General features: G+C 38.0%; 1 protein-coding gene across 10 annotated transcripts in view; it reads left to right on the forward strand.

Moving 5' to 3' along the window:
- Positions 1-769: 769 nt before the first annotated feature.
- cadpsb (Ca2+-dependent activator protein for secretion b) overlaps positions 770-24451 on the forward strand; it is a 71127-nt gene continuing 47445 nt past the window's right edge. For 8 of the 10 annotated variants that reach the window (XM_030134386.1, XM_030134388.1, XM_030134389.1 and 5 more), the window contains exons 1-3: positions 1041-1373; positions 15787-15900; positions 17248-17580. In XM_030134386.1, the coding sequence (XP_029990246.1) occupies positions 1041-1373; positions 15787-15900; positions 17248-17580 (780 nt within the window). Of the gene's footprint in view, positions 1374-15786; positions 15901-17247; positions 17581-24451 lie in introns of all 10 variants that reach the window. The other 2 variants (XM_030134385.1, XM_030134395.1) reach the window with 2 other exon arrangements.

Genomic DNA, 24451 nt, shown 5'->3' on the forward strand with positions numbered 1-24451 from the left:
AGTGCTGACACTAATTATTTATATTATATTATATTATATTATATTATATTATATTATATTATATTAGTATTTAGACTCCAGCTCCATCTTGGATTAGGCCTGGAGCAGTTGGTGTTGATCTCTCTGGGATTCTGGGCACCTGAAGTTTTTCACGAAACTTGCAAATTACACCTCTATTTAGGGAATGAAACGTGTGTGTGACTGCAGAGTGGTGCTGCTTCCTGACAAGAGATACCAGCGTGCTGCAACAATAAATTTCTCCACCAATAGCCTACAGACGGAGAATGAGTGTTTTACAGCCACCCCACCCCACCATAAGACACGGCATGGGGCGGCTCAGGAGTCATTCTAAAATTTTTACACCCACCAATCTGCATCCTGTGCAGAGGCTATAAACTGTATAATGTTCCCCATTTCAGTGACAATATCAGAGGAATCCTGTGGCAGCCATCTTAGGTGTACTACTGCAGACCGTTGTGATGGGCTACAGTGGGACGAGCCGCGCATCCTTGACTCTCTGGTCCTCCTCTCATTTCAGGACCACGGACAGCTCCCCGCGCCTGCGTCCCGCTCGGCAGGGAGAGGCCATCTCCAGCATCCACCGAAAACAGCCGCTCTGCTCTCTCTGCTCTCTCTGCTCTCTCTCTTCTCTCTCCTCTCTCTGCTCTCTCTCCTTTACCTCCTCTGTACACTACTCTCCCCTGCCCCTCCTCTCCGCCCCCTTCTCACCTCCCCCGCTCACATCCGCAGCAGTGACTGGCCAGTAAAATACAGAAAACACGTAAGCATCGACGAGTGCTCGGCGCAGGCGGAGAATGCTCATTGTGAAGCAGACTAAAGCTCTTCCAGCTCCACTAGTACTGCTCACATCTACCAGAGAACGAGTCCAATCTGGGCCTAACCCTGTCCTGACTCCGGGCATATTCTACAGTATACCCCGACACTGAGAAGACAACGGCACCGCGATCTTCAGAGGACTTCGGAAGACCTTATTTAGAGGAGTCGGATATCTGTAGAGGCGCATCAACCTCTCAAACAAGATGTTAGACCCGTCGTCCAGCGAAGAGGAATCTGATGGGATAGTAGAGGAGGAAAGCAAAGAGGCGATGGCACCCCAGGCCGGATCCCGCATCTCTCCAAGCAGGACCAGCGAGAGCTCGGGTGGACTGGCCCCAAGCAGCAGCCGCAGCAGTGCCCGTCCGACCAGCCCGAGCCCTTCAGCCGTCAGCGAGGAGAAAGAGGATTTGGAGAAGCTGCAGAGGGAGGAAGAAGAGCGGAAAAAGAAGCTGCAATTGTATGTTTTTGTGATGCGATGCATCGCTTATCCATTCAATGCAAAACAGCCCACAGATATGGCCAGGCGACAGCAGAAGGTAAGGGCCCTCAGTGCAAAGGCATAATTAATAACCACATGCTGACGAAATGCTTCTTTCATATCGCAGATGTTGTCATTGATGACCTACATAAGCCTGAACACACAGGGGGTTTTGGCCACTAGGCCTATCCGATAGCTCATGGATGCTGCACAGTTCCACTGAAACCACTATTTGTTTTTTTTGACGCAAAATGTTGAAATCCCCGGAGCATGACAGGAGCACATTAGGCGCTTCGAGCTCCGGATAGTGGAAGGACACATGGCACTGCAGAGCTGCAGCCTGAGTGCAGTGCATGTCCCTCCATTCACAAGCTCCAGAGTGAAATCAATCCCAGAGCCCAGCAAGCCCATTTAGTGGAAGGGCGTTCAAGACATGGTGGATGGCGATTTAAAACAAGACACTGTCAGTGTCCTTGTAGGTCCATATCTAGTCCTGCTTTCCATTATGTCCAGCTGTATATGTCTCTGTCTGCTTTCCTGGCGGATACTCAATTCCAAGCCGTTTGCGCCATCACTTACCCCGTCAATCTGGCCTCCCAAGGTGACTTTTAGGCACAGACCTCTTGAGGAGGGTTGCTTAATAGCCTTTCTCCTCTACAGAGGAGAATGGCTCCTCCTGATAGGTTACAGTAAATTAATTGCAAGAAAAAAAATCCACACATGTCCAGGCATTTAGTTTTTAAAGCAATTTTCACAAAAGGCCTGTAAGATTTATACAAGTTGCTCCAAGGGACAATACCCACATCCTGGTTTCATGTTGCTGCTGTGTGCTCCATTGCTGCTGAAACCAGTTTTGGGTCATGATGTCCTTACTGTCAAAGTCACTATGCACAGGCCCTACTGTACTAAACAGACAGTGAATTGATTGTTAGTCAGGAGACTTGGCTCAGTTTATTATCAGCCTGTTCTAAATTTGGCTGTCACAGTAAAAATAGACATTCTTTTATTGATGTTTCTTTCTTTAAGCTCCACATGGTCCTCAAATATAGAGGCATGTCATCAACATGTTGGGTTGGCTTCAGATTGTGGAAATGTTTGTCTTGTAACTGAATGAAAAGATAGCATCTTTTACTTGTAACTCCTCGTAAGGCAGCAGTTGGCATCAAGTGTTGGTTTGAACCTGCAGAATCTTCATTCACTTTGCTAAATTTAGGTCTGATTATGAGTCAGTTATACAAGGAAACACTGTAAATATCAGAGGAGAGATTACACCTGTGACTGTTTTCTTTTGTTTAACATGCAGACAATTTGTCTTCCTTTGGCCACAGTTAAGCCATATGGTCTGAATTTTCTGCTGACTCATGCAAGTGCCTGTGGGAGGCATAAACCACAGTGTTTCCATCCATTTGTTTATTTGTAGTCCCGTTCAGACTAGGCTACTGATAGTCTAATGCATGCTTACTAATGCACTTTCATATCTGGTAGCCTAGGCAGTCACAATCCTCTGCTGTGGGTGAGTGAATAACTGGACAAACAATCCAATGCTTTCTGTCAGACCAGGAATTCAGAGTGTGTCTGGCTGCCTACAGTCTGCATCTACACTTTGATTTGGCTCAAACAAATTTGGCTTAAACAAATCCCTTTGGGGAAATCAACATCCTTGTGCAAACTTGAATGGAAATAGTAGATTTTTCTGTTGCTGGTTTGATGTAATTGCCATGGAATGAGGATAATTAATTACTGAGAAATATTGATTAACACAGATTGCTTAAATGGAGGTGATTCTTTCTGTGGATTTATATCGCAGTGCTATCATATGTCAGTTAATATTATGTAAATGTCACTTTGTTACTGTTCATTAAACATCTGCCTTGTGGCTGTTTCAGGAAATTGTTTATTACCAAATATATTTTAGTGAGGGGAAAATATCCATGCCCATGAATGTCCTTCATCATTGGCTCCTCAGATGTTCCTAAACAATTATTTATAAAGACAGTCCGCCTTGTGTTGGCTACCAAATTGAATATATAGCCTATTACATTTTGGCTATTTTAGATTAGTCACAGAACTATGATGAAGCTACTGCTGTAATGAAAAGACTTAAAGGCCTCAGCAAAACATGTGGAGCAGCTTCATGATAATCCGTTATTAGAAGCTCTGGCACACAAACAGTGGTGATGGGCTATCACACAGAAACAGGCCAGGCTGCAGAGCATTCAGGCACCACTGCTGCTTCTTTAAATGCATTGCTATAACCTTGTGAAAAGGTAACACTGTGAGGCTGTTGCCTGTAGTTTTGAAGGGCAGAGGAAGTATTTTCTAATTCATTGGAAAAGACTTTTTTTTACACAGTTCTATGAAGGTTGACCCTTTTTAAACACTGGCCAAGTGTGTTTGCATATTTAATTGGAAACAGGTTTTGCATTAAAAAGGCCAATTGTCATGGGAGACACTTAAACTAATGGCACTCTCCCTAAGAATATGATGTAAGTAACCTATCAAGGTTATTGACACATATAGATTGTGCCAGTATAATTTATGGAAATACACACTCATTGTGATTGTCCTGCAGGGCAGAGTCATCCTGCATTTAATGGTATTATGCAGCCTAAATTGTGTTCACAGAGGGATAATTTAAAGGATAATCTGGAAGGCAAAAGTGTGATGGCAATAAAGTAAAATGACAAATTAGCATTTTTGTTTTTAAATGCTAATAAGGACAAACAAAAGGCTGTGTAAAAGGACATATGAGGATACATGAAACTATCTAGAGTAAAGAGCAAAGAGCATTATCATGCAGCAAGAAAGAATCAGGTGCTGCAGTCTGACTGCTCAATGTTAGATCTGATTTATTGAACCCTAACATTTTTATTCGCTGTAGTATCACAATGTATGTCAGAAACAGGTAATCTCTTTGGTAGAATTTTTTTTTTCACTCAATCAGAGAGTGTGTTGAAGATAATCTCACCTCCTCGACTCATCTGCCAGCAGGTTTCCTTAATAGACTGCCTCTTGGCTCAGCATTTTAATACTATACAGTATGCTGTTAATGCTCCAAGGTACAGAGCTGTGAATTGTGCAGGAGGCTTTGTGGTATGAATGTGAAACAGGCTGAAATGCAAATCAGAGATACTTGGAGGAAGTTTGCTACTTTGGTTTTTAGTGCTGAGTGTGGCAGAGGACTGTGGGTGTCCCCCTCTGAACTGCTTTTAGTCTTAGAAAATATAGATACTTGTTACAAGTGGAGTGAATTTCATGAGCATTATTTGAATCTATTGTAATTGTTGTGCTATTGAGTCAAAATTAATGGCGGCTTTTAAAGAGTCTTATGCAAAATGTAGGAATTAGTGCTGTACTGACTTCAGTTTGACCTTTGTGTTGAAAGCAGAAGAAGTTAACCTGTTAATAATATAATGACAGAAAATGTACAGGGAAGCATCACAAAGAGACAGACAGAATATAAAACACCACAAATCCAGACACATTAAGCAATATGTTATTTGCAATATGGGGGTGGGATTTAATAAGTTTTCTTCTTCCCACTCCTTTTTGAACAGTACATATTGAATTTATTTTGTTATTACTTGTGTACGTGGCAATTGCTCTTTTGTCTTGATCACCGTTATTTATTATTATTATTATTATTATTAATGCATTTGTTCGGATATTAGTTCCTTGTACACAAAAAATGTTTATTTTTTTCTAATGCTTAAAACAAATAAATGAATGAATGAATGAATATGTTAGATATGATATTTCACCTTTGCTAATAATTTATTGTGACATGTAATAACATGTGATGATAATACTGTACATTAATAGTTCAGGTGACTATAGTGTTTAAGGCAATGTAAGGATAAAAACTATAGGAAGCAACTGAGAGGGAAGATGAAACTGATTTCACTGGAATATATATTTTCTGATTGCTATTTGTAGTGTTTTTTCACTTCTACTTAATTTATGTCAGCAAAGCCATTCCCATCGCTCATCTCAATGTTTGTACTTGAAGCAGAGCAGAAGAGATTTACAAGATTATATGTGAGTGACGATGTAGATGTAAATACCAGAGGTGAAAGATTCCGAGCTCTCTATGTTCATGAAACACACTTTCATGGGAACAAAATAGAGCAGCAGTAAATAGAGAGCTCAAGTTTGTCACTGAAGTCATTTGCATTATTATGTAACCTTTTAAGCAATGTTCTGCTTGAAAACGCTATCCTTTGACAATCCAAACAAGCTCTGCAGTCAGTGTCAAAGTCAAGCTCTGACTTAACAATACCATATGTCAATCAATGTTGATGGAGTGTGAAAAATATAAATAAATAACTGATCTGTCTCATGAAGAGCAGATGTTTTTTGTCATTTCAGCAATACCAATACTGAAGAATAAAAATGTTCATCAGTAGTATGGATATAAAACTGGGTTCAAAAGAAGTGACAGCTGAGAAACAGCAGGCAAAATACCCCCTCACCTACAATCTGTGCAGCCACGTGTAACAAAGCATAGCTTCACAAATTAAACATCTCGTCTGTCAGCACATAACCAAGAAGGAATGCTGCAATCTTTGTTAGAACACCACCATCATTTCCCCAAGGTTTGATGACTTTGAAACGCCGATCACAGCTAGGATCAGGATGAGTCCTATTTGCCTGCATATGTAACTCATCCAGTTTTGTGACCTGATATTTCTGTACACAGAGCAATCACATGCTCACGAAAATAGCAGCAGAAATGCAAATGTTACCCCACAGACTCTTTGAATGTGAATGTGCAGGATTTTATGTTTATCAAGCACTAAAGCGTCACCGTCCTAAAAGGGAAAGATGCGTCTTTATTCAGACTTGAAAGCGACATCTACCATACTGATGTTTCCCTCCTCACTGTTATCAGGCCACTGTTTATTTATTTATTTATTTTTATTGGTAACTGTTTGCAGATGTTCAAATACGGCAGAACATACAATATGTGTCCTCACTGAGGCTATGTAATCATCTCTGCCATCTAAAGCAGAACCTTACTTCATTCAAGCAAACATCGACCATCTACATCTACCATTTTTAACCATAATCCTTGCGCTCAGGACATGTACAACAACTACAACATGCATCTCTGGACATGATGATGGTGTTGTTGACGATAATGCAGACAGTGTCCTCACACTGATTGAGACAGATTAATCTGTAGGGCTCCTGTCATACCTCTTTTATTGCTGAACAAGCTATAATCCCTGCTCCCAATACTCTACATTAATCACATGGAGGAATCTGGAAAATGAAAGGTGGTTTGTCAATCTGTATCCTGTTCTTTCTCTATTTTATTATTTTCAACACGTTTTTATCAAAACTTATCTAAGTAAATAAATAAAATAAAATATAATAAAATAAAAAGAAGAAAAGCACTTGGAGAGGGCAGACCTCTGCCAGGACAGATCTGTGCCCCCCCCCTCAATCACCACCAAAATTGAATCATTTCTTCCTTGTGCCAGTATCAACATTTCCTGAAAATTTCATGAAAATCCGTCCATAACTTTTTGAGTTATCTTGCTGACAAACAAACAAACAAATAAACACGCAAACACTCAAACACACCAAGCAAAGTGATCACAATACCTCCTGGCGGAGGTAAAAATAGGGTTTGTGGACTTCTTTGTGCATTTGTGCTTAAACAATATCAGCAATTACATGTTCTTTCTGTGCCCTTATTGTGCTTTAAACATCTACATTTCTCAATCATGTCAGAGTCTCTAAATGCACCAGAAAAAGTAAATTTAAATGAAACCAGCTATTATCACCCTATTATATCCTCCTGTCTCCTCAAATGGTGATGATCACTTCCTTTTTTTTTTATACTATAATTATAAGATAGTTTTCTTATAATTATGAGATGCCGAGGCATAATTATGAGATAGGAAAGTTATAATTGCTCTGCAACAAACTTTTGTGAATGTGAGTTCGCATGATGAAGACAATGTACAGCTGTTCCTCACCACCCTTTTAAATGTCTTCTGATTTGTGGTAATGTAATGAATCTAGGCAGCTGCTACTGGCCGTTTGGGGTGCAAGGATTTGTTTGTGTGACTGTTATGTTGTTATGTTGAGCATGATGAAACCTTGTTTCAGAGGCAAAATTAGACTGGGCAATACATGTGTATGACCGGGGTAATACAAAGAGGAGAGAGACAGAGTAGCACTAGTGTTTTTCCACATTAAGAAAACAATCCAAAGGTAAGAGCTACAGCGGGATCATTACTGCACTCGTCTATTTCCCTCTTTCTCCAGAGACTCGCCTTCAGATATAAAAGAGGACAAATAGAAGTATGAAGAAGCTCTCAGGCTATAGAAACCAACCCAATGTCTCCCATGTGTACTATCGCCAACACATGTCCTGCTAAAAAAGTCACCTTTTGTCAAACATAAGCATGTATGGTTGTCATATAATTTCTTTTACAAACAGCAACAACTCATTTTTATAATGATATGATAAAAAAATATTACAGAACGCTATCCTTTTGCCCCATATTCCCCATGCTAAACATGGCTAACACCACATTTCAAAAGACTGATTCATGTAATCTGTGTGATCTGGTTCTTCTACATCCTGGATTATTTCCTATTGGTAAAAACACAGGATTTCAACCTAATTGAATATCAAATGGACTGGCCAACAGAAATAAATATCAAGATCTTTTAAAAGCAAAGAGGGAAAAAGAGATTGATACAAAAAAAGGGGAGACAGTAAGTGATTTGTGATGGCAGCGCAGATTAAAAGGATTTATGTCTTTTCCTTTCGAGAGTAATGTACCAACAAATAGAAACCCACTGTCAGTTTTGTGCACTCAGAGGTATAAAATAACAGTATAGCTCAGCAGTAGGCAGTCAATTCTTCATTTTTAAGGTTTAACACTGACACCGTGGCACAAAGACATGGGCGTTAATATTGTTTTAGTTTGAGCTGAAAACATCAGTGACATAATAGAGCTATTTATGACTGTTTAGATGGTTGATTTTTGTAAATTTTGGGTGCAGCTAAGTGATTCACAAAAAAGTTAAGCTTGTCCTACCCTAAAACTTTCAATCTTTTTGCCTGGGACTTTATCCTTTTGGCTTTTCATGATCTCTGATGTTCTGCATTGTTATATTTTATTGAGATAAACATTTTAAAAAGAGACATTTAGAAATAAAAAAAGACTTCATCAGCAGTACTAGCACTAGCTCGAGGCTTTTCTATTTCATTCCTTACACCATGACTTTTACATGTCTATACAATTCTTGTTGTATTTATTTTCCCCTGTGAAGCTGAATGAGCATAATGAGGAGCCAGTTGAGATGTACGGTGCTGCCTGTGAGTTGTGAGGTGTGATAACATATGACTAGTACAAGAAGGGGCTTTGCTGGCTACGAACACCGTGTTCTACTGTATATATCAGCAGTGCCACAGTTCCTGAATATGACAACAATGAGGACACTGGTTATACAGAGCCAGAGCTCCCTGTTTTATCCCTGTTTGCCATGTGTCAGGCTCTGTCTGCGGAGTATACACCTGGCTGTTTACTAACCCAGCGGAGTGGTATTTACTCACACAACGCTGTGTTTGTGTGTCTTCAGAACAAATCTATGTGAGCGTGTCTGGCTGGGAATAATAGCTTGTGCATCTGTCTTTGTATAATTGTACTTTTGTGACCACAGTCACTACATGGTGCTGGTGTTTTGTGTTTGATGAGGCCTGTTGCTGGTAGATTTTGTGCAGCTGTCATGCAGCACTGGCTTTTGTACTAGTGTTTGCTGTTTATTCAGATGTGGACCGGTGGTGTCATCTGCAACATGACTGAATTGAGTTTTGTCTGGCGAAAGGATCCACCAGTATCATGTTTACTTAAACTAACAACAGCATTGGCAGTGCACTCTTCCAAAGCAAACACATTTGTACACCATGAGCACATTTGCGTTGCATGTCATTGTTTTATTAGATAATATGTGTTGATATTACTTATATTGGAATAAAGACAGGTTTATTCAAATGTAAAATCTTTATAATGTAAAATCACAGTATACTGTCTACTTATCTAAAATCTTTAATAACGTTTGAGCAACTAATCCTATCAATAGGGGTGTAAGAAAATATTGGTTCTGCAATATATTGCGACATTTCATTTCACAATACTGTATCGATATTAAAAAGTACTCTATCAATATTTTTAAATATTTATTCAAATGCAGATATTGTGGAGGTTTATTTTATCTATCTATCTATCTATCTATCTATCTATCTATCTATCTATCTATCTATCTATCTATCTATCTATCTATCTATATATATATATATATATATATATATGATTTGTTTGATTTTTTATTATTTAACACTCTTTTATTAAATAATGTTAGTTCCTTTGTTGGGATTGCACAAAAATAATGTTCTGATGTTAGTTCTGGACTAATAGAATATGAACATTTGAACAGGATCTTAAACTGTAATGTCTGTAAAACATGATTACATTTTTAACACAGGAACATTTTGTGATATAGCATTAGGTCCTGTTCTGATCAAATAAAAATGTGTTTAGTATTTGTGCACATTTCTGGTGTAATTCAATTCTTCAAGGATACAATCATTAAAAAAATTGCCTTTTTAACAGTATCATGACATATCGTGATATATCGTATCGTGATCCTAGTATTGTGATTTGTATCGTATCACCAGATTCTTGCCAATACACACCCGTACCTACCAATACATTTTAATAAATCTGGTAAAATGCAGGTCCTCAGCTTTTCAGCAGCATCAGATTTGTCTTTTTTTGGATGTTCACAGGCTCTATAGTGAATATGGAATCTTTGAAAACCCATGTAGTTTTGACAAATGACAGTAGTGGTAAATGCACGCTTGATTTTAAATTATTTATATATTTTGCCAAAATGTCTCTGTTTCTTGAGTTTTCTCTGTTCTTATATAATCTTTGAATTTACTCTGACCTCTTATAACACCTATATTCGCAATAAATGAAATACCTGATTATTACTGAAAAAATCTAAAACTAGACTTTACAATACATTATAATACATGGTGATAAACCACTTTGGAAAGGTCAAATGTAGAGAATAATTCATTTGTAAGTCACAACAAAGACACTCCTATATGTCTCTAGGGTTCAAATGACTAATGTGTTTTTATTGTACATCAGTGAACTCTATTGCATCCATTCAATTTAGGGAAACACCTTGATTCAACTTTCCTCTTCTGTGTTGTGTAACTTCTACAGGAAACCCAAGTGTGAGTCAGCAGAGACTTTATTGTGCTGAATTTTTCCAGCTATACTATACGCTGCATTCACTTAGCTAATTACTTCACTTATCACTGCATTACAAAGACAGCTGATATGTTGTGTACCTGTCAAACCATGTTGATTAAAACCCTCAAACAGATATTAGAACCAGTAGGAATATGAACATTTTAATTGACAGGTGTTATGTAAGCCTGCTTTAGTCTTTTATTCTTACTGAATACATCAGGAATTTAACAAATGCACATATACACACAAAGAAAAGCCGCTCTTCTGAAGCTACTTAATCATGTCTCATCTTTTAAATATAGTTTGTGCTTCTCTGACTCTTTTTCCGTCACTGGAGAGAAAAACTGAAGGAATCAAGTGTCAAATAATGGCTAGATAAAACACCTTCAAATCAGCGTCTTTTCAGCAATTATTGTATCACAGCAATTACATCTCACACTCAGGGTCAAACCAACCGACTGTCGACTGTATGTACATGTAGGTCAGTACACACTGTGGTTTGGTGTCAGTTTTCTATCATTAAAAATACATTTTGACTGATTTTACTGTAACATCAAATAAGGTTTGTGATGATGTTAATGGATTATACTGAAATTATAGTGTTCCTTCTTCACCCCAGGACAGGATGGTAGCAAAATGGACTACATACATATTGACAGGGCAATATGAGGGAAAATTTATTTCAGTTCACTGAAGAATCACTAAAGACAGCTTACATTTAACGAGAGAGGTGCCTGAGGGGACTTTATACTATGAACCTGCATTAGAGGCTCAGTGCGCTTTAGGCTGCAGGACTGCTCTGACAGACTCATCTTGTGTATATCATGCACGTACATTATAAAAATGTTGTAGGTTTTCTTGTAAATTAGGCATTTTATAATTTAACTAGTTCTTTGTATTTATTACAAAAATCAACTTAAGTCCTCCATCAGTCACATGCACAAATTTGCATTGAAATGTAATGAAGTTACTGTACATCAGGCCCATACAAGGCAAATATCTCCTGTATTGATATGTGAAGGGTGATTAATGTTACCGCCTACTTCATTGCAAGCCAATGAATCACTGTGTTACACTGCAATCTTGATAAGAGCCACAGAGAGAGAATCAATAAGAGCAAAGCAGAAAAGTATGTCTTGGGAGTCTGGCAATACTGATGAAAATGGAGGCATTTTCTCGCATCAATCAGCTCGGTAACTAATCAGTACAGTTCTCCAGTCAGTAATGAAATGAGGAGTGTGCAGAATTGAAAGTCATACTGTAAATACTGGTCTATTATTTGTTGGGGGAAGAGACACATTTTGCTGGTATTACGTTTGTGCACTTCAGTGTCAGGCACTGGCAGCCCATATGGACTGGAGCATCTTAAGTAAACTGAAATCTCATATATTATGACTGTGCTCTGAGGTTTATTTGGTTTGGGATTGTCCAAAAGTCAACTTTAAAGCTCATGTAGAACCACTCTTAGTTGGTTTTCAAGACGATTAAAGATGTGCTCTCCTGATGCACTTTCATTCACAAAGTGCCAGCTTTGGTCGAAGTCATTTTTGTGCCTTTTTCTAAACTTAAACAGCCCTTTAGTGGAGAGTATCCAACCTCAGTATGTACTATAATGTAGTGCTGGAGGGTCTGACCAAATATTTGTAGTGAAACTGACAGTTCCATAGTAGCCTGGGCCCTCATGAAGGTTTGTGGCTTAACCTTAGTTTAATTGTGCATTTGTTGAGAGCTCTGACTTATATAGACTTTGCCTCTCTCCACAAAATTTGCCAGTATACAAAGGATGGACAATGTAAAGAAATGTTATTGTCCAAACTAGTTAGATTTATGTCATATGAAAAATTAAAACACGGTATACCCACACTTCTTTTATATTTACCAGCATTAATATATTGTTTACAGACTATTTTATTTATTTATTTTTTAAAACTTTTTGTCACTTTCCCTGTTGCGAATTAATTGTATAACTTATTACTCAGCAAGTTTAAAATTCAGCCTGAGCGTGTATTCCAATTTATTGCCTTTAATTAAAGCCTGTACTACATAAGACTCCTACTTATAGTATTTTAGAACTTAATAACGGAATCAAATCTCAGTGGGAAAGAAACCCATGTCTCTTAATTAATGTTCCTCTTTACATTTTTTATTCTACAATCTGCCACCTTACAGTATCAGAAATGAAACACTGCTATAGAAACGGACAAGCAACCCAGGATGAGTGTGTTGACTTCAGCCTCTAAGTGTCTCCATAGACCAGCCTGATTTGCATACTGGTGTTAATATTAACATTTCTTGCCTCCGGATGTTCCTTGAACATCATGGTCTATTAAAACAGAGCAAGGACGCTCCACACTTTCTCTTTAATCTCATATCTAGCTGTTGCAAAGATGAATAAACCTGAAACCTTGAAGCAGAAACACAGGTATTGATCTCTGGTGTTGTTGATGTGTTGTAAGAGGATCTTTTATGTTTGGACATTAAGTGGTACATGGTCCGCTGATTCACTCTACCACCACAATCGTGAAACAGCTGCAGAATGAAAGTGATTTATCAGATTTATGAGTTTAATTTTTATTGGCAGTAGGGAGAGGATCATCCAAATGTTAATTGCAGGTGTCTATTCTATCTATCATTATTTGTTTGTATATATTCACATGTATCTTTGTCATTTTCACGCTGAGTTGAACTTTGGCACTTTTACTTTGACCCTATTAGAGAAATCTTATGTTAGCTACATGATGGTTCCTTATTTTCTGAACATTGGTGAGGAAGGGTTGGGGTTGTACGATGGACACGCAGATGGTGTTGTGAGTGCCTCACAGGCACACGATATGTGGTACTTTTCCATCTCACTCCTACACCAAAGTCTGTCACACGCAATGTGTGGCCGAACGCACGCGGACATGCAGTTTTACAGCAGGTCCTTGTGCTTGGTACACACAACAGCTTCAACTATAGACTGAAGGCACTTGTCAGAGGGATATTCACTCTGTTCATGGTTAAGTCACTGACTCACTAACATGGAAGAAGTCAGTCCAAGGACATCCAGAGCTTTGTGGGGATTGAAAGGGAAACAAGGAAAGGAATAAAGAAACAGTTTCATAAATGGTCAATACAATTGCTGAATTCTCACTTTAACAAAATTTGAACATGTATGAGCAGCTTATGCTCATGTACTTGTAAATGTGTCTTTCAGTGTGGGTTTTGATGGAAACTGGTAGAGATTTAGTTGACTCCATTTGTCAGGTAAGGGTGGCAAGTGTTGCAGAATGAAGATTATTCACAGAAAAACCTGACCAAACAGGGGCTGCTACATTGAGAAATCAGTATACAGGTTGTTTTCTAGCCAACTGTGACTGTTGTCAGCTCAGAAAAATAATTAGCAAACATCAACAAACAAGCATCTCCGAGCATAAAAAGGACTCCAACATAAATGTCATATAAGCCTACAAGCGCAGACGTACAGCTCTTAAAATGAACCCATACATGTATTGTTCCATTCTTTCAAAAAAGAATATGTAAAGTACTTGAATCTTATCCTTAAAATTTGTAAACACTGAAGGTTAATTCAATATTGAAATTATTTAATTTAATTCTACATGAAAATTCTTGATCCTGTTTCGAATTCAGGCATTCGTGTCATTCATTCTGGTTTGTACAAATCTTTTCTTCTCCATAAATACACATTATCATGGCAAGGACATCTAATTTCATCCCTAGAATCTGAAAAGAGATGTGGTCCAAAGAAGTATTAACTCGAGTACTGTTATCAAGTACTGTTATTAGTTTAATGAATCTAAAGAAATAATGCTGGCCATAAGAATCTAATTCACACTCAACAGAGGTGAAGACCTGTCCTTCCACTGTGCCTTTTGGATTTACCTTCAGGAACAGTAGTAATGGTGAAAAACATTTAGATCATATCCATTTACACATATGATGTCTATCTATCTAAAATATAATTCTACAAAAAAGATAGTTTTGTGTGGTATGGCTTGGTGGATTGCATCTCTTGTTGCACATGATACACATCATCAACACCAAAACACCCGATACCTTGTTCTTTGAGAGCAAAAACTATACACAATTAAGAAAAAAACATTGGATGATAATCAGTATTTGGCTAGAATTGAACAGATATCAATAAATCTGGCAGTGTCACTCTTTTAGCATCATTTGGCTAGTGCTTAAATTTCACACATCAATTTAATTATTTGTCAATACATACAACAAAAAATATCTAAGTTGATGTTGTCAGGCATTCTTTTCATTCAGTGTATATTTAGAATTTAGAATTACCTGAATACTTTCTTCATGTCTTTGTCACACCAGAACTCAAAAAGAACATATTGAGACACTGCTGTATATTAAACTTCTACCCATAATGCCTCAGCCGACCATGCACGTCTATCTAGGGGACTATGTTAAATCAGAATGCTATTACCTGATGCATGGGCCTTTATTACTTAGCACCCATGATTAACACCCATTATCTTGATTTCCCGTTTTGCCAGTACTGCAGGACTCATTCACTCATCACCTTATATTTGTGATATTTATAGACAGGCCGTCAATGTTTGCAGATGATTTTATTCTTTTGGCTTCGTCAGACCATGTCCCAGCAGGTCCAGTGGAGTAGTTTGCAGTGTAGACGATGCAAACGAGCTGTTGGATGGCTCAGGTTCAGGAGAAAGTATCCAGTTGGAAGAATTCCTAGAGGTTTTATTCAGGAGTAGTGGTTAAGACTGACTGCTCTTTATGGGCTGCAGTGATCCAAGCTTTTCATCAGACTGTAGTAGGACTGACACAGCTGAGATATGGAGCAAATCGGTCAGTTTAACTATCAGGCTGATATCTGTGGTCACGATCTCTGGATGTGACTGAAAGAATAAGGCTGGAGTTCCTGATCTGTGATACCTTTGGAAATGTTCAAAGCAAGACTGGAAAGGAGCATAGATCTTCGAAATACTGCAGGGATTACATGTCCCAGCTGGCCTGGGAGTATTCATTGACCCCTGGGAGGTGCTGGAATGTTTCTGGAAAAAAAGGAATCATTAGGAGAGTAAGAAATGTATAAATATGTGGATAGTTTTCTTCTTAAAATTGATGCTCGCGTGTTTTGACCCATTTTCTCTTGTGGCATAATGTAAAGGTGTTCTTCATTTGCCTTTTCTCTCACAGATAACCAAGCAGCAGCTTCAGCAGACGAAGGATCGCTTCCAGGCCTTCCTCAATGGAGACACACAAATTGTGGCAGATGAGGCGTTCATCAACGCTGTGCAGAGCTACTCTGAGGTACCAATGTTTTTTAACCATAGGGGCATGATCACATTTACACCCCTTTTATGCTGGAGCATTTCATAGTGAAGCAGCCATCTGAAAGTGTCTAGTTTCATGTGTGCTGATTACCAAAATGTAACATTTCATCTGTTCTGCTAATACCCCTACAGAATCTATGATGTGCAGTGGACAGTATTTTTATGGTACTTGCAAATACATCCTCTCGGTCACTTTGAAACAGACATGAGCTTCTAGTCCGAAATTTGAGAAAATTACAGTATGCCTGCTATTCCATTTCAAAATGCTATTCAGACGGCTGAGTGGTAAAATGGTGGCTGAAGCTTTTCACTGCACAGATTATGAGTCAGAGCATGAGGCTGACACAGCCATCTTTCCAACCTCACTTTTTCAATCCACAGATGAAAAAGCAAGTCATTATTACTATGCATATGGCTCAAAAGCCACAGCAGATAGAAGAGAATGTTAAAGGCTAAATCCATGATGGAAAAAACAAGCATACCCATTATGTTAATATGATGCATGAGGTTTAGAGTCATCCATAAATCCATACGCAGACTTATAAGAAGTTAATTACATGATAACCTGTGCTGTGTGTGACAGCTAACCTCAAATTATGTTTATTTATTTCATAATATTTCACGTTGGTTTGAAATTATGCATGGATTTTGAGGAATGAAAAAGTGAAATGGAATCATATTGAGGCTGAACACTAACCCAATCATTAAAACTGTCCTAAAGAAAACTCCCAGCAAACAAAAAGGCTGAGGAGTTGGCTGTAAATGTCAGTGATATAATAACATGCAAATATTTTGGCACCAGCTGGGGACATTTGACTTCTCCCTCCGTCTATTCATCTTACATCATTTTCTACTGCACAGCTGTCTAATAAATGTACATGCGCTGATAAATAATACAGAAATAAAGTGGCGTTCAGTATCTGACACTGACGCATAAACCCAATGACAACAGACCACAGTAACAGTTTCAGTATAGCTGCTGCTTTCAGTCTTTCCAGATGGGAATAACAAAGTGTGACTGTCAAAGTGACGATGAAATAACTCTGCTCTGATGGTTACTTTACTTCTTGCTGCAGCTATGTAACCGTGTTGTCTGTCTTTAGTAGGAAACACAACGGAGCTTTTGCCATTTTAATTTAGAAAAATAGTAAGCTTAAATTTTTCAGTTCAGGAGTAACATAATTTTTTTCTTATTTAACAAGTAGTGTTCATAAGTCTGGTTCAGTATTAGTTTCTCTTGGTTGCCATATTATTACACATCACTGAGAATGAATAATAAAAAGCCTAACAGCTGCAGTTACTGACACTGATGTCTTATTTGTAGGTGTTCTTGAAGAGTGACCGCGTGGCAAAAATGGTCCAGAGTGGCGGTTTCTCGGCCAATGATTTCAGGGAAGTGTTCAAGAGGCACATCGAGAAGCGTGTGAGGAGCCTCCCAGAAATAGACGGTCTGAGCAAGGAGACGGTCCTCAGCTCCTGGATGGCCAAGTTTGACACCATATACCGTGGCGATGAAGATCCACGTAAGGCACAGCAACGCATGACTGCCAGCGCGGCGTCTGAGCTCATCCTCAGCAAAGATCAGCTCTACGAGATGTTTCAGAATATTCTGGGTATCAAAAAGTTTGAGCACCAGCTGCTTTACCAGGCCTGTCAGGTAAGACCACAAATACACTACATGAATGAACACACCTGTTTCTACAGCATTTGGGCTGAAAACATCATCATAAGTTCATTTAGACACCCACAATCTTCTATTAACCCATAAAGGCCCAGTACTTTTGTGGCAATTTCCAAATTAATTTTTCTCTCTATTTAATCATTTTTAAGTGATTTATCACCATTTCTTATTGTGTTATCCTCTATTTTTTTTTTTTTTTTTGCATTTTTCAGTGAAAATCAGGTATTTTCCTGTATTTAATTCACTGATCATGTAGATGTTCATAAAAGCTCAGATTAAAGTTGAAGGTTATTATATCAGAAAGAGAGAAAACTGAAGAAAAGGTGACTTTCAGCAAAGATATCAGTGACTGAATATAAACCAAATATCTCCATCCGCTCTCATTGATCCAGCTCCATGGGTTTTACTGGTCAATCAATGTTGTAGAAGAGGACGGTGTTTCCACGTTCACTATGGAGCCTCTGAATGTCCAAATGTGTCATATCTGATGACCATGAAAAGATGACAAACTGTATTTTACACCAATTATTTACATGGATTGATAGGATTAGTGGATCAACAGGTGTTAAACATCAGTAGATGCTTTTGGCCACTGGTGACAGTTTGATTCTTTATGGGTTAATTACAGATTTGTGCATCCATGTAATTTTTAAAAAGGTCTCAATATTAGATAATTCCAAACAGAAGAATGCTTTACACATCTTTTTATACGACAGGTGGATTTGAGAGGGACATGTTTTTTGTGGGAGTCTTTTAGCAACTTTTATTTTGTTTTTTATTTTATTTTTATTACAGTTACATTACGTTTCTTCTCACTCTGACCTTTCATTTGACCTGTCCACTCCCATATGCACTTCTTAACCACAGCAAAGTCCATGACAACTCCACTGAAGTTGTAGAGAGACTTCACATAAGGCAAAGGCCTCAGATCAGCAGTTTATAATGATTTTATTTGTATTTTTTAATGTACATTACCAGTCAAAAGTTTGTTTTTTCTTCATTTTCGTGACTGTTTACACTGTAGATTCTCACTGAAGGCATCAAAACTATGAATGAACACATATGGAATTATGTAGTTAAAAAAAGTGTGACATAACTCAAAGCATGTTTTATATTTTAGATTCTTCAGAGTTGCCACATTTTGCTTTTATTACTGCTTTGCACATTCTTGGCATTCTCTTGATGAGCTTCATGAGGTAGTCACCTGAAAAGTTTTCCAGAAGAAGGAGTTCCCAGTGATGCTGGGCACTTGTTGGCCATCTGCGGTCCATCTCATGTCATTTAAATGAGAAGATGAGTCTAAACTTTTGACTGGTAGTGTACTTTATGTGTGGTGTATTTTTGATAAATTACTTTTTGTTTAAGACATTATAGTTATTTTAGATTTCACTCAAATTTATGCTGAAGGCAGACATTTCTGCCATACTTCAAAGAAGGCAGGATATGTTGAGATTGCAGACGGACACTTTGGTGCTTATGTCTGACATAACTCTCCTTCTCTTGCCGGCTTTACTGCTCTCTGTGGGAATGCTGAAAGCAGCAGTAATGTATTCTTTCTTGGGGAGCTTGATTAAAAGTCTTAGCAGAGTGGGATTTGAGGGAAGGCTCAGACAAATTTACATTTTTTAGTCATTTCAAGAATGAAAACATACCTCTTCATTTCATCTACAAGCAAGCCAGGACACAGAATATTTGTGAGGACAAGGTGCTGCTCTGTCAACTATTTCGAATGTATAAATCTCAGATGGTGTGATGTGAGCACAGTAAAAGTGTTAGATCATTCAGTATTGTTCAAATGTCTCAGCTGGTAAAGATCAATATAGACTCTGTTCTGCAGAGTCTTCATTAATTTGACGCTCCTAATGCTGAGGTGAAATACACCACAGCTCTCAAATCCACTGTGCATTTTTCTTCCAAATCCTTTGATGATGCTTAACCTAGTTTTTCTCTTTTTTTTTCTTTCTTTTTTTTATACACTGGCACCAAAGCTGTTAGTATAAGGTCAGAAATCTACAAATAATACCATTTCCCTTAACACATCCCACTCTGAGCAAAACAGCACAATTGAAGAAGAGTAACACAGGCCCACATACTCTAGTGTAACACTTTTCTGAGACTTGGGTCCAGGTCATTATCTTAAAAAGCATCCATTTTATTTCAAATCTGCATAAAGGCATGTAGATATAATCAAATTCTGCAAAATATTACCTCTGTTGCAGCAGTTCATTTCTCTTACTCCTCCTGCTGTTACAGTGAGTACAATAAAACAGTGACTTTGAGTGTTTCAGTAAGCAACAGCAGCAAAATATTGCCCTCTGCTAAATGATACAATCCTCACTTAAAAGGAGACGAGGCAATCCAGTCAGCATGGCTCAGGGCTGCTGGGATTTGATGAAAGGTTTTCATGGATTGGCTAGGATTCAGAGGCCATCATTTTTAGCTGTTATCGCTGGGGATTTACATTTTCAGCAGTTACATTCAAATAGTAAAAAGGAAGCACTAGTGTATTTGTCTCCTGCTGAAATAAGAGCAGCCCCTGGAAATGACTAAGAGAATGATTAGACTGGTTGGACGAGTGGCCTCTGAGCATGCTCCGTTCACCGATGACCGCACTGTGATGAAACCAAGCACAACTTCACTGAAAAGTGTACACCACAAAAGAGAGTATCGATTGACTTGTCATGTTTCTTTGTATAAACATCACCTAAGATGAAAAAAAGTGTTTGTTGCAGTAATACTACAAGTCCTGATTGAATTACATGAAAAACTTCAATTTCATCATAATCATTACTATAACAAACGTTGTATTAGCCTGATTTATATCAAAGATGCATTTACCAAAATAACATTTCCTACCAAATCTGGACAAACTGTATTAACTGAACTAAATCTACATTCTAATTGAAAATTTACAAAAACAAAAAAAAAACAAAACAAAAAACATAGAAGTAACATGACCGATCTTGTCCGTGTCAAAAATTGTGTAACAACTAAAATAAATATCTTCTGCTTTCCATTGAGTCCTCTTTTGCATAGTCCAATGTCATGTTTGCTGACCCAGCCTTGTCCAGTAAATTTAACCTTCACATTAAATTAATCATAAACAATGACCTCATAGAGACTAACAAACAAACCCAACAATTTTAGTAATGCCCCTCAGTTTCAGTGTCAATGTCAGAGACACTGATTTAGAGCTGCAACTAATGATTATTGTCAGTGTTGAATTTTTTTTTTATTGTATTTTTCATTACTGTAGTAATTGTTTGGTCCATAAAATGTCTGAAAATAGTGAAAAAACAAGTATTTCCCAAAGTGCAACAGAATGTCCTTGAATGTCTTATTTCATCACAATTCAAAGATACTCAGTTTATCGTCAGAGAGGACATTCATATGTAAGAAAACAGAATCTGAGAACTATCTTATATCATTCTAAACCACTCAAACTCACTATTAATTATTATTGTATTTAATTTATCCTTGTATTTAGTAATAAACAAATGGTCTAAATCAATCAATCAATCAGTCAATCAATCATTTGTTGCTTATAAAATGAATCACTAAGATTTTACTGATTAATCACTAGTCGACAAAGATATTCATTTTGCCGTCACTGAGAAGGAAATATACCAAAAAATAATTTACATTTAACAGCATGGAATAAATGTGGACCTCTTTTCCTAAATAATTGCTCAAAATGATTATTGATCATGAAAATTGCACTAAATTTACTTAATAATCAACTGCAAATGGGTTTAACGATGCTCTAAACTGGTACTGTTTGTTAAATGTTTTTAATAAAAACAGCCTGACTTGATGATATATGGTAAAGCTGTTGTTGCAGCTGCAATTTTTATAGCATTTTATCATTTATCTTAATCTATTAATCATTAATTGAAGTCTGAAGAACAGCGATGGTGCTTGAAACGTCACAAGTGAAATAAATCTTAATATGGGAGCTATACTGGTGTGCAGATTTTTTCTCTCTTTTATATCGATTATCTGGCTCCCAGCAAGATTATTTATTACGGGAATGTGCATGTCTTAGTGCTCTATTGCACTATTCCAATAAAAAAAAAATTCTATTTTCTATTATATATCAAGAGAGGCAGCAGATGGGTTGAAACAATGAAATGATTATTGAAAAAGTTGCTGATTGGTTCCCTTGTAGTCGATTGATTGATTAATAAACTACTGTTTCATCTTTGGTAATGTTAACGCTGCTTTGTGTCCTTATGTCAAGTTGTTTGAATCATTAATATTTATCTGCATGACTGGACTTTCACTGGCTCAAATTATTTTCCAATCTCAAGTGGTTGATTAAATTACCTTGGCCTGGGAGTTAAAATACAGCACAAGTACATCCGCACAAGTACCCCCCCACAGAGCTATAAATCACCGCCTGTGGGCCCCCCAGACTGGCACACCATACTCAAATCAGCTTTTCCTCCTAGGCTTCGAAAAAGCCCCCCCCTCCTTTTCCTCTTTAATTTGTCTTGTCAGCAACTGTTACTTGGGAAATGAGGCCTGAGCTTTCCTGGTTTAGCCGTTAGCTGATATAATTGCGTAATGGAGCCTCTTCACTGCACATAGGATTGTGAGAGGATGAAAGCATTGGCGATGCTTGTCCAGCCACCTATAAACTAAAAAGACAGTGGTGCTAAAACACATGGTGAAGCCTGACTGCACCAGTGTGGTTAGAAATTTGGACAATATTATCAACAGGGGAAGACAGAAAAAGGGCTTGGTTATCTTGAATAAGGATGTCAAAGCTTAACTACACTTAATGTGCACAAAAAGATTTAATTCAACCTGTCTCTAACTTTACGAAGCTTTTTCCAGAGATATTTCTGTAAACCTGTAATAACAGCGTGGGTGTGTTATCATCTAAGCAAAGTGTTAAGAGCATTCAGATGGTTGCAACAATACTAATTATTTAGGGTTTAACATGACCCTGTTAGAGCTTTGTTTTGATTTCACAAAATGAAAAGTAAATTAGTAAATCATTAGTAGTTCACACATGACAATACCCGTGGTTGCAAGAGCTTAGGGAGGTTAAGTCAGGTGGGTTCATTATATAATCTCATGGTTCCGTTCCTTGGGTCTATTTTGGTTAGTGGTGAGGTTTGTCAAAATTAGATGTATGTTATATAAAACACAATGTCCCAGATGAGAGTAGTCACATGGCAGCTATTTGGCTTTTTACACCCACACGTATACATAAACGTGCACATAAAAACTGTGTAATGGAATATGCTTCCATCAGAATAGGGATGTGGTGGGTGAGTGGATGTGACACAGGAGACGAGGGTGTGATTCCTCTGTGAGTTTTCTAAGCCTGTTTTTGTTTTATAGACCTTTTCACAATACACTTTAGAAAGTTTGTCTGTCCATCCGTTCATCCATAGCATCTGCTTAAAAAACCTGGAATACAAAACTATGCCTTTGCTGTCCTCTCAAAAATACTAGGCTGTTTAACAGGCCACACCCCTCTGACCTCTGTGACCCACATTGTCAATCAGTTTTGTCAGGTTAACAAGCAGCTACATGACCAGCCCATCCTCACTTGCTTCTTGCACCATCACTGTTTTATGTCCAGTGTATTTTCATGTCCTAGCAACTGATGCTGTTTACTGTGTGTGTGTGTGTTTTCCATGTGTGGAAACAAAAACATAGGCAACATGTATTTATGTGTAGAAACACATTTATCCACATAAATTCAACTAAAAGGGGAGTAATTCTTATCAAACAAAGATAAATTCAAAAGGAAGAGAGAAACTGTAATCAATGTCAATTATTGGCAGTAAAGATGTAGAATGAATTGCTTTATTGTTTGGCTGTGTGTGGGTGCTTTAGAACCAAACATTTTTGCACATGAATGAAAGAGTTTTTTGTTAAGATGTAAAAGAAAAAAAAAATTAAAGATTTTTTTATGATGTAACAATGAACAGATTTCCTAATTAGCATTCCTTCCATGTGGCTGCACTCAAAACAGCAAGTTTTTTTCTACCGCTGTGCCCATTTTTCTTAAAAACACAAGTGCACAAAGACAGACACATAGTCACACACAGCAAGTCTAAATATAGACCAGCTGCTTCAACTCCTCCAGGTCCCATCCAGCTTTGATCACGCCTGGCCCGCCTTGTCTTTGTTTTCCACAAGAAATGGGTGTGCGCTTTGCCTCTAATGTCCCGGAATCCACCAGGGAATCTGTCATCAGCTGTGCTGTTAACTACCAGCATGCTTCTGCTTTGTCACCTTTAACCTGCTGTCAGCTTGGCTACCAGTGAGCCAGTGTCACCTTTATTTAGCTGCAGTGCTGCTGTCTGCTTCAGTTAGAGGGAAACTTCTTTTAGCCAATCTCATTTTATATCAGATTGCCTGTCCTCCTGTTTTGTGCTCGTACACCGTGGACAACAGTGACCTTTCAATAGTTGTAGGCTTCATAAGGTTGGAGTGCTGTGAGACTCAGTAGGCGGTGTCTATTAATTCACACAGTCAGTGACCTCCAGCTCTACCGCCTCCTACACCAAGGAAGGTCTTTTCTTTACTGTCAAGGGAGAAATGGGAGTAATAGAAGAAGCTGCCCCATCCCCCTTCACATTACATGCTCTAAGTCACCAAGTCAGTCGTTTCATGTTAGCCATTTTGCAGACAAGCTGCAATCTGCAAATAGTCACAGTAACCATGATAATCTGCTGGAGTTTTCACTTTTACTTTTCAGTATTACTAAGGATTTTGCAGTTGGGAGAATTTTTCCTGTGCATATGCATCTAGGATGGGAAAGCCACACATATGAGACAGTAAAAATGCAATGTCAGGCACCAACGGGCCAGACAAGGCACTGACA

This window comes from Sphaeramia orbicularis, chromosome 5 (genome assembly GCF_902148855.1).
Source record: "Sphaeramia orbicularis chromosome 5, fSphaOr1.1, whole genome shotgun sequence".
NCBI classification, from domain to species: Eukaryota; Metazoa; Chordata; class Actinopteri; order Kurtiformes; family Apogonidae; genus Sphaeramia; species Sphaeramia orbicularis.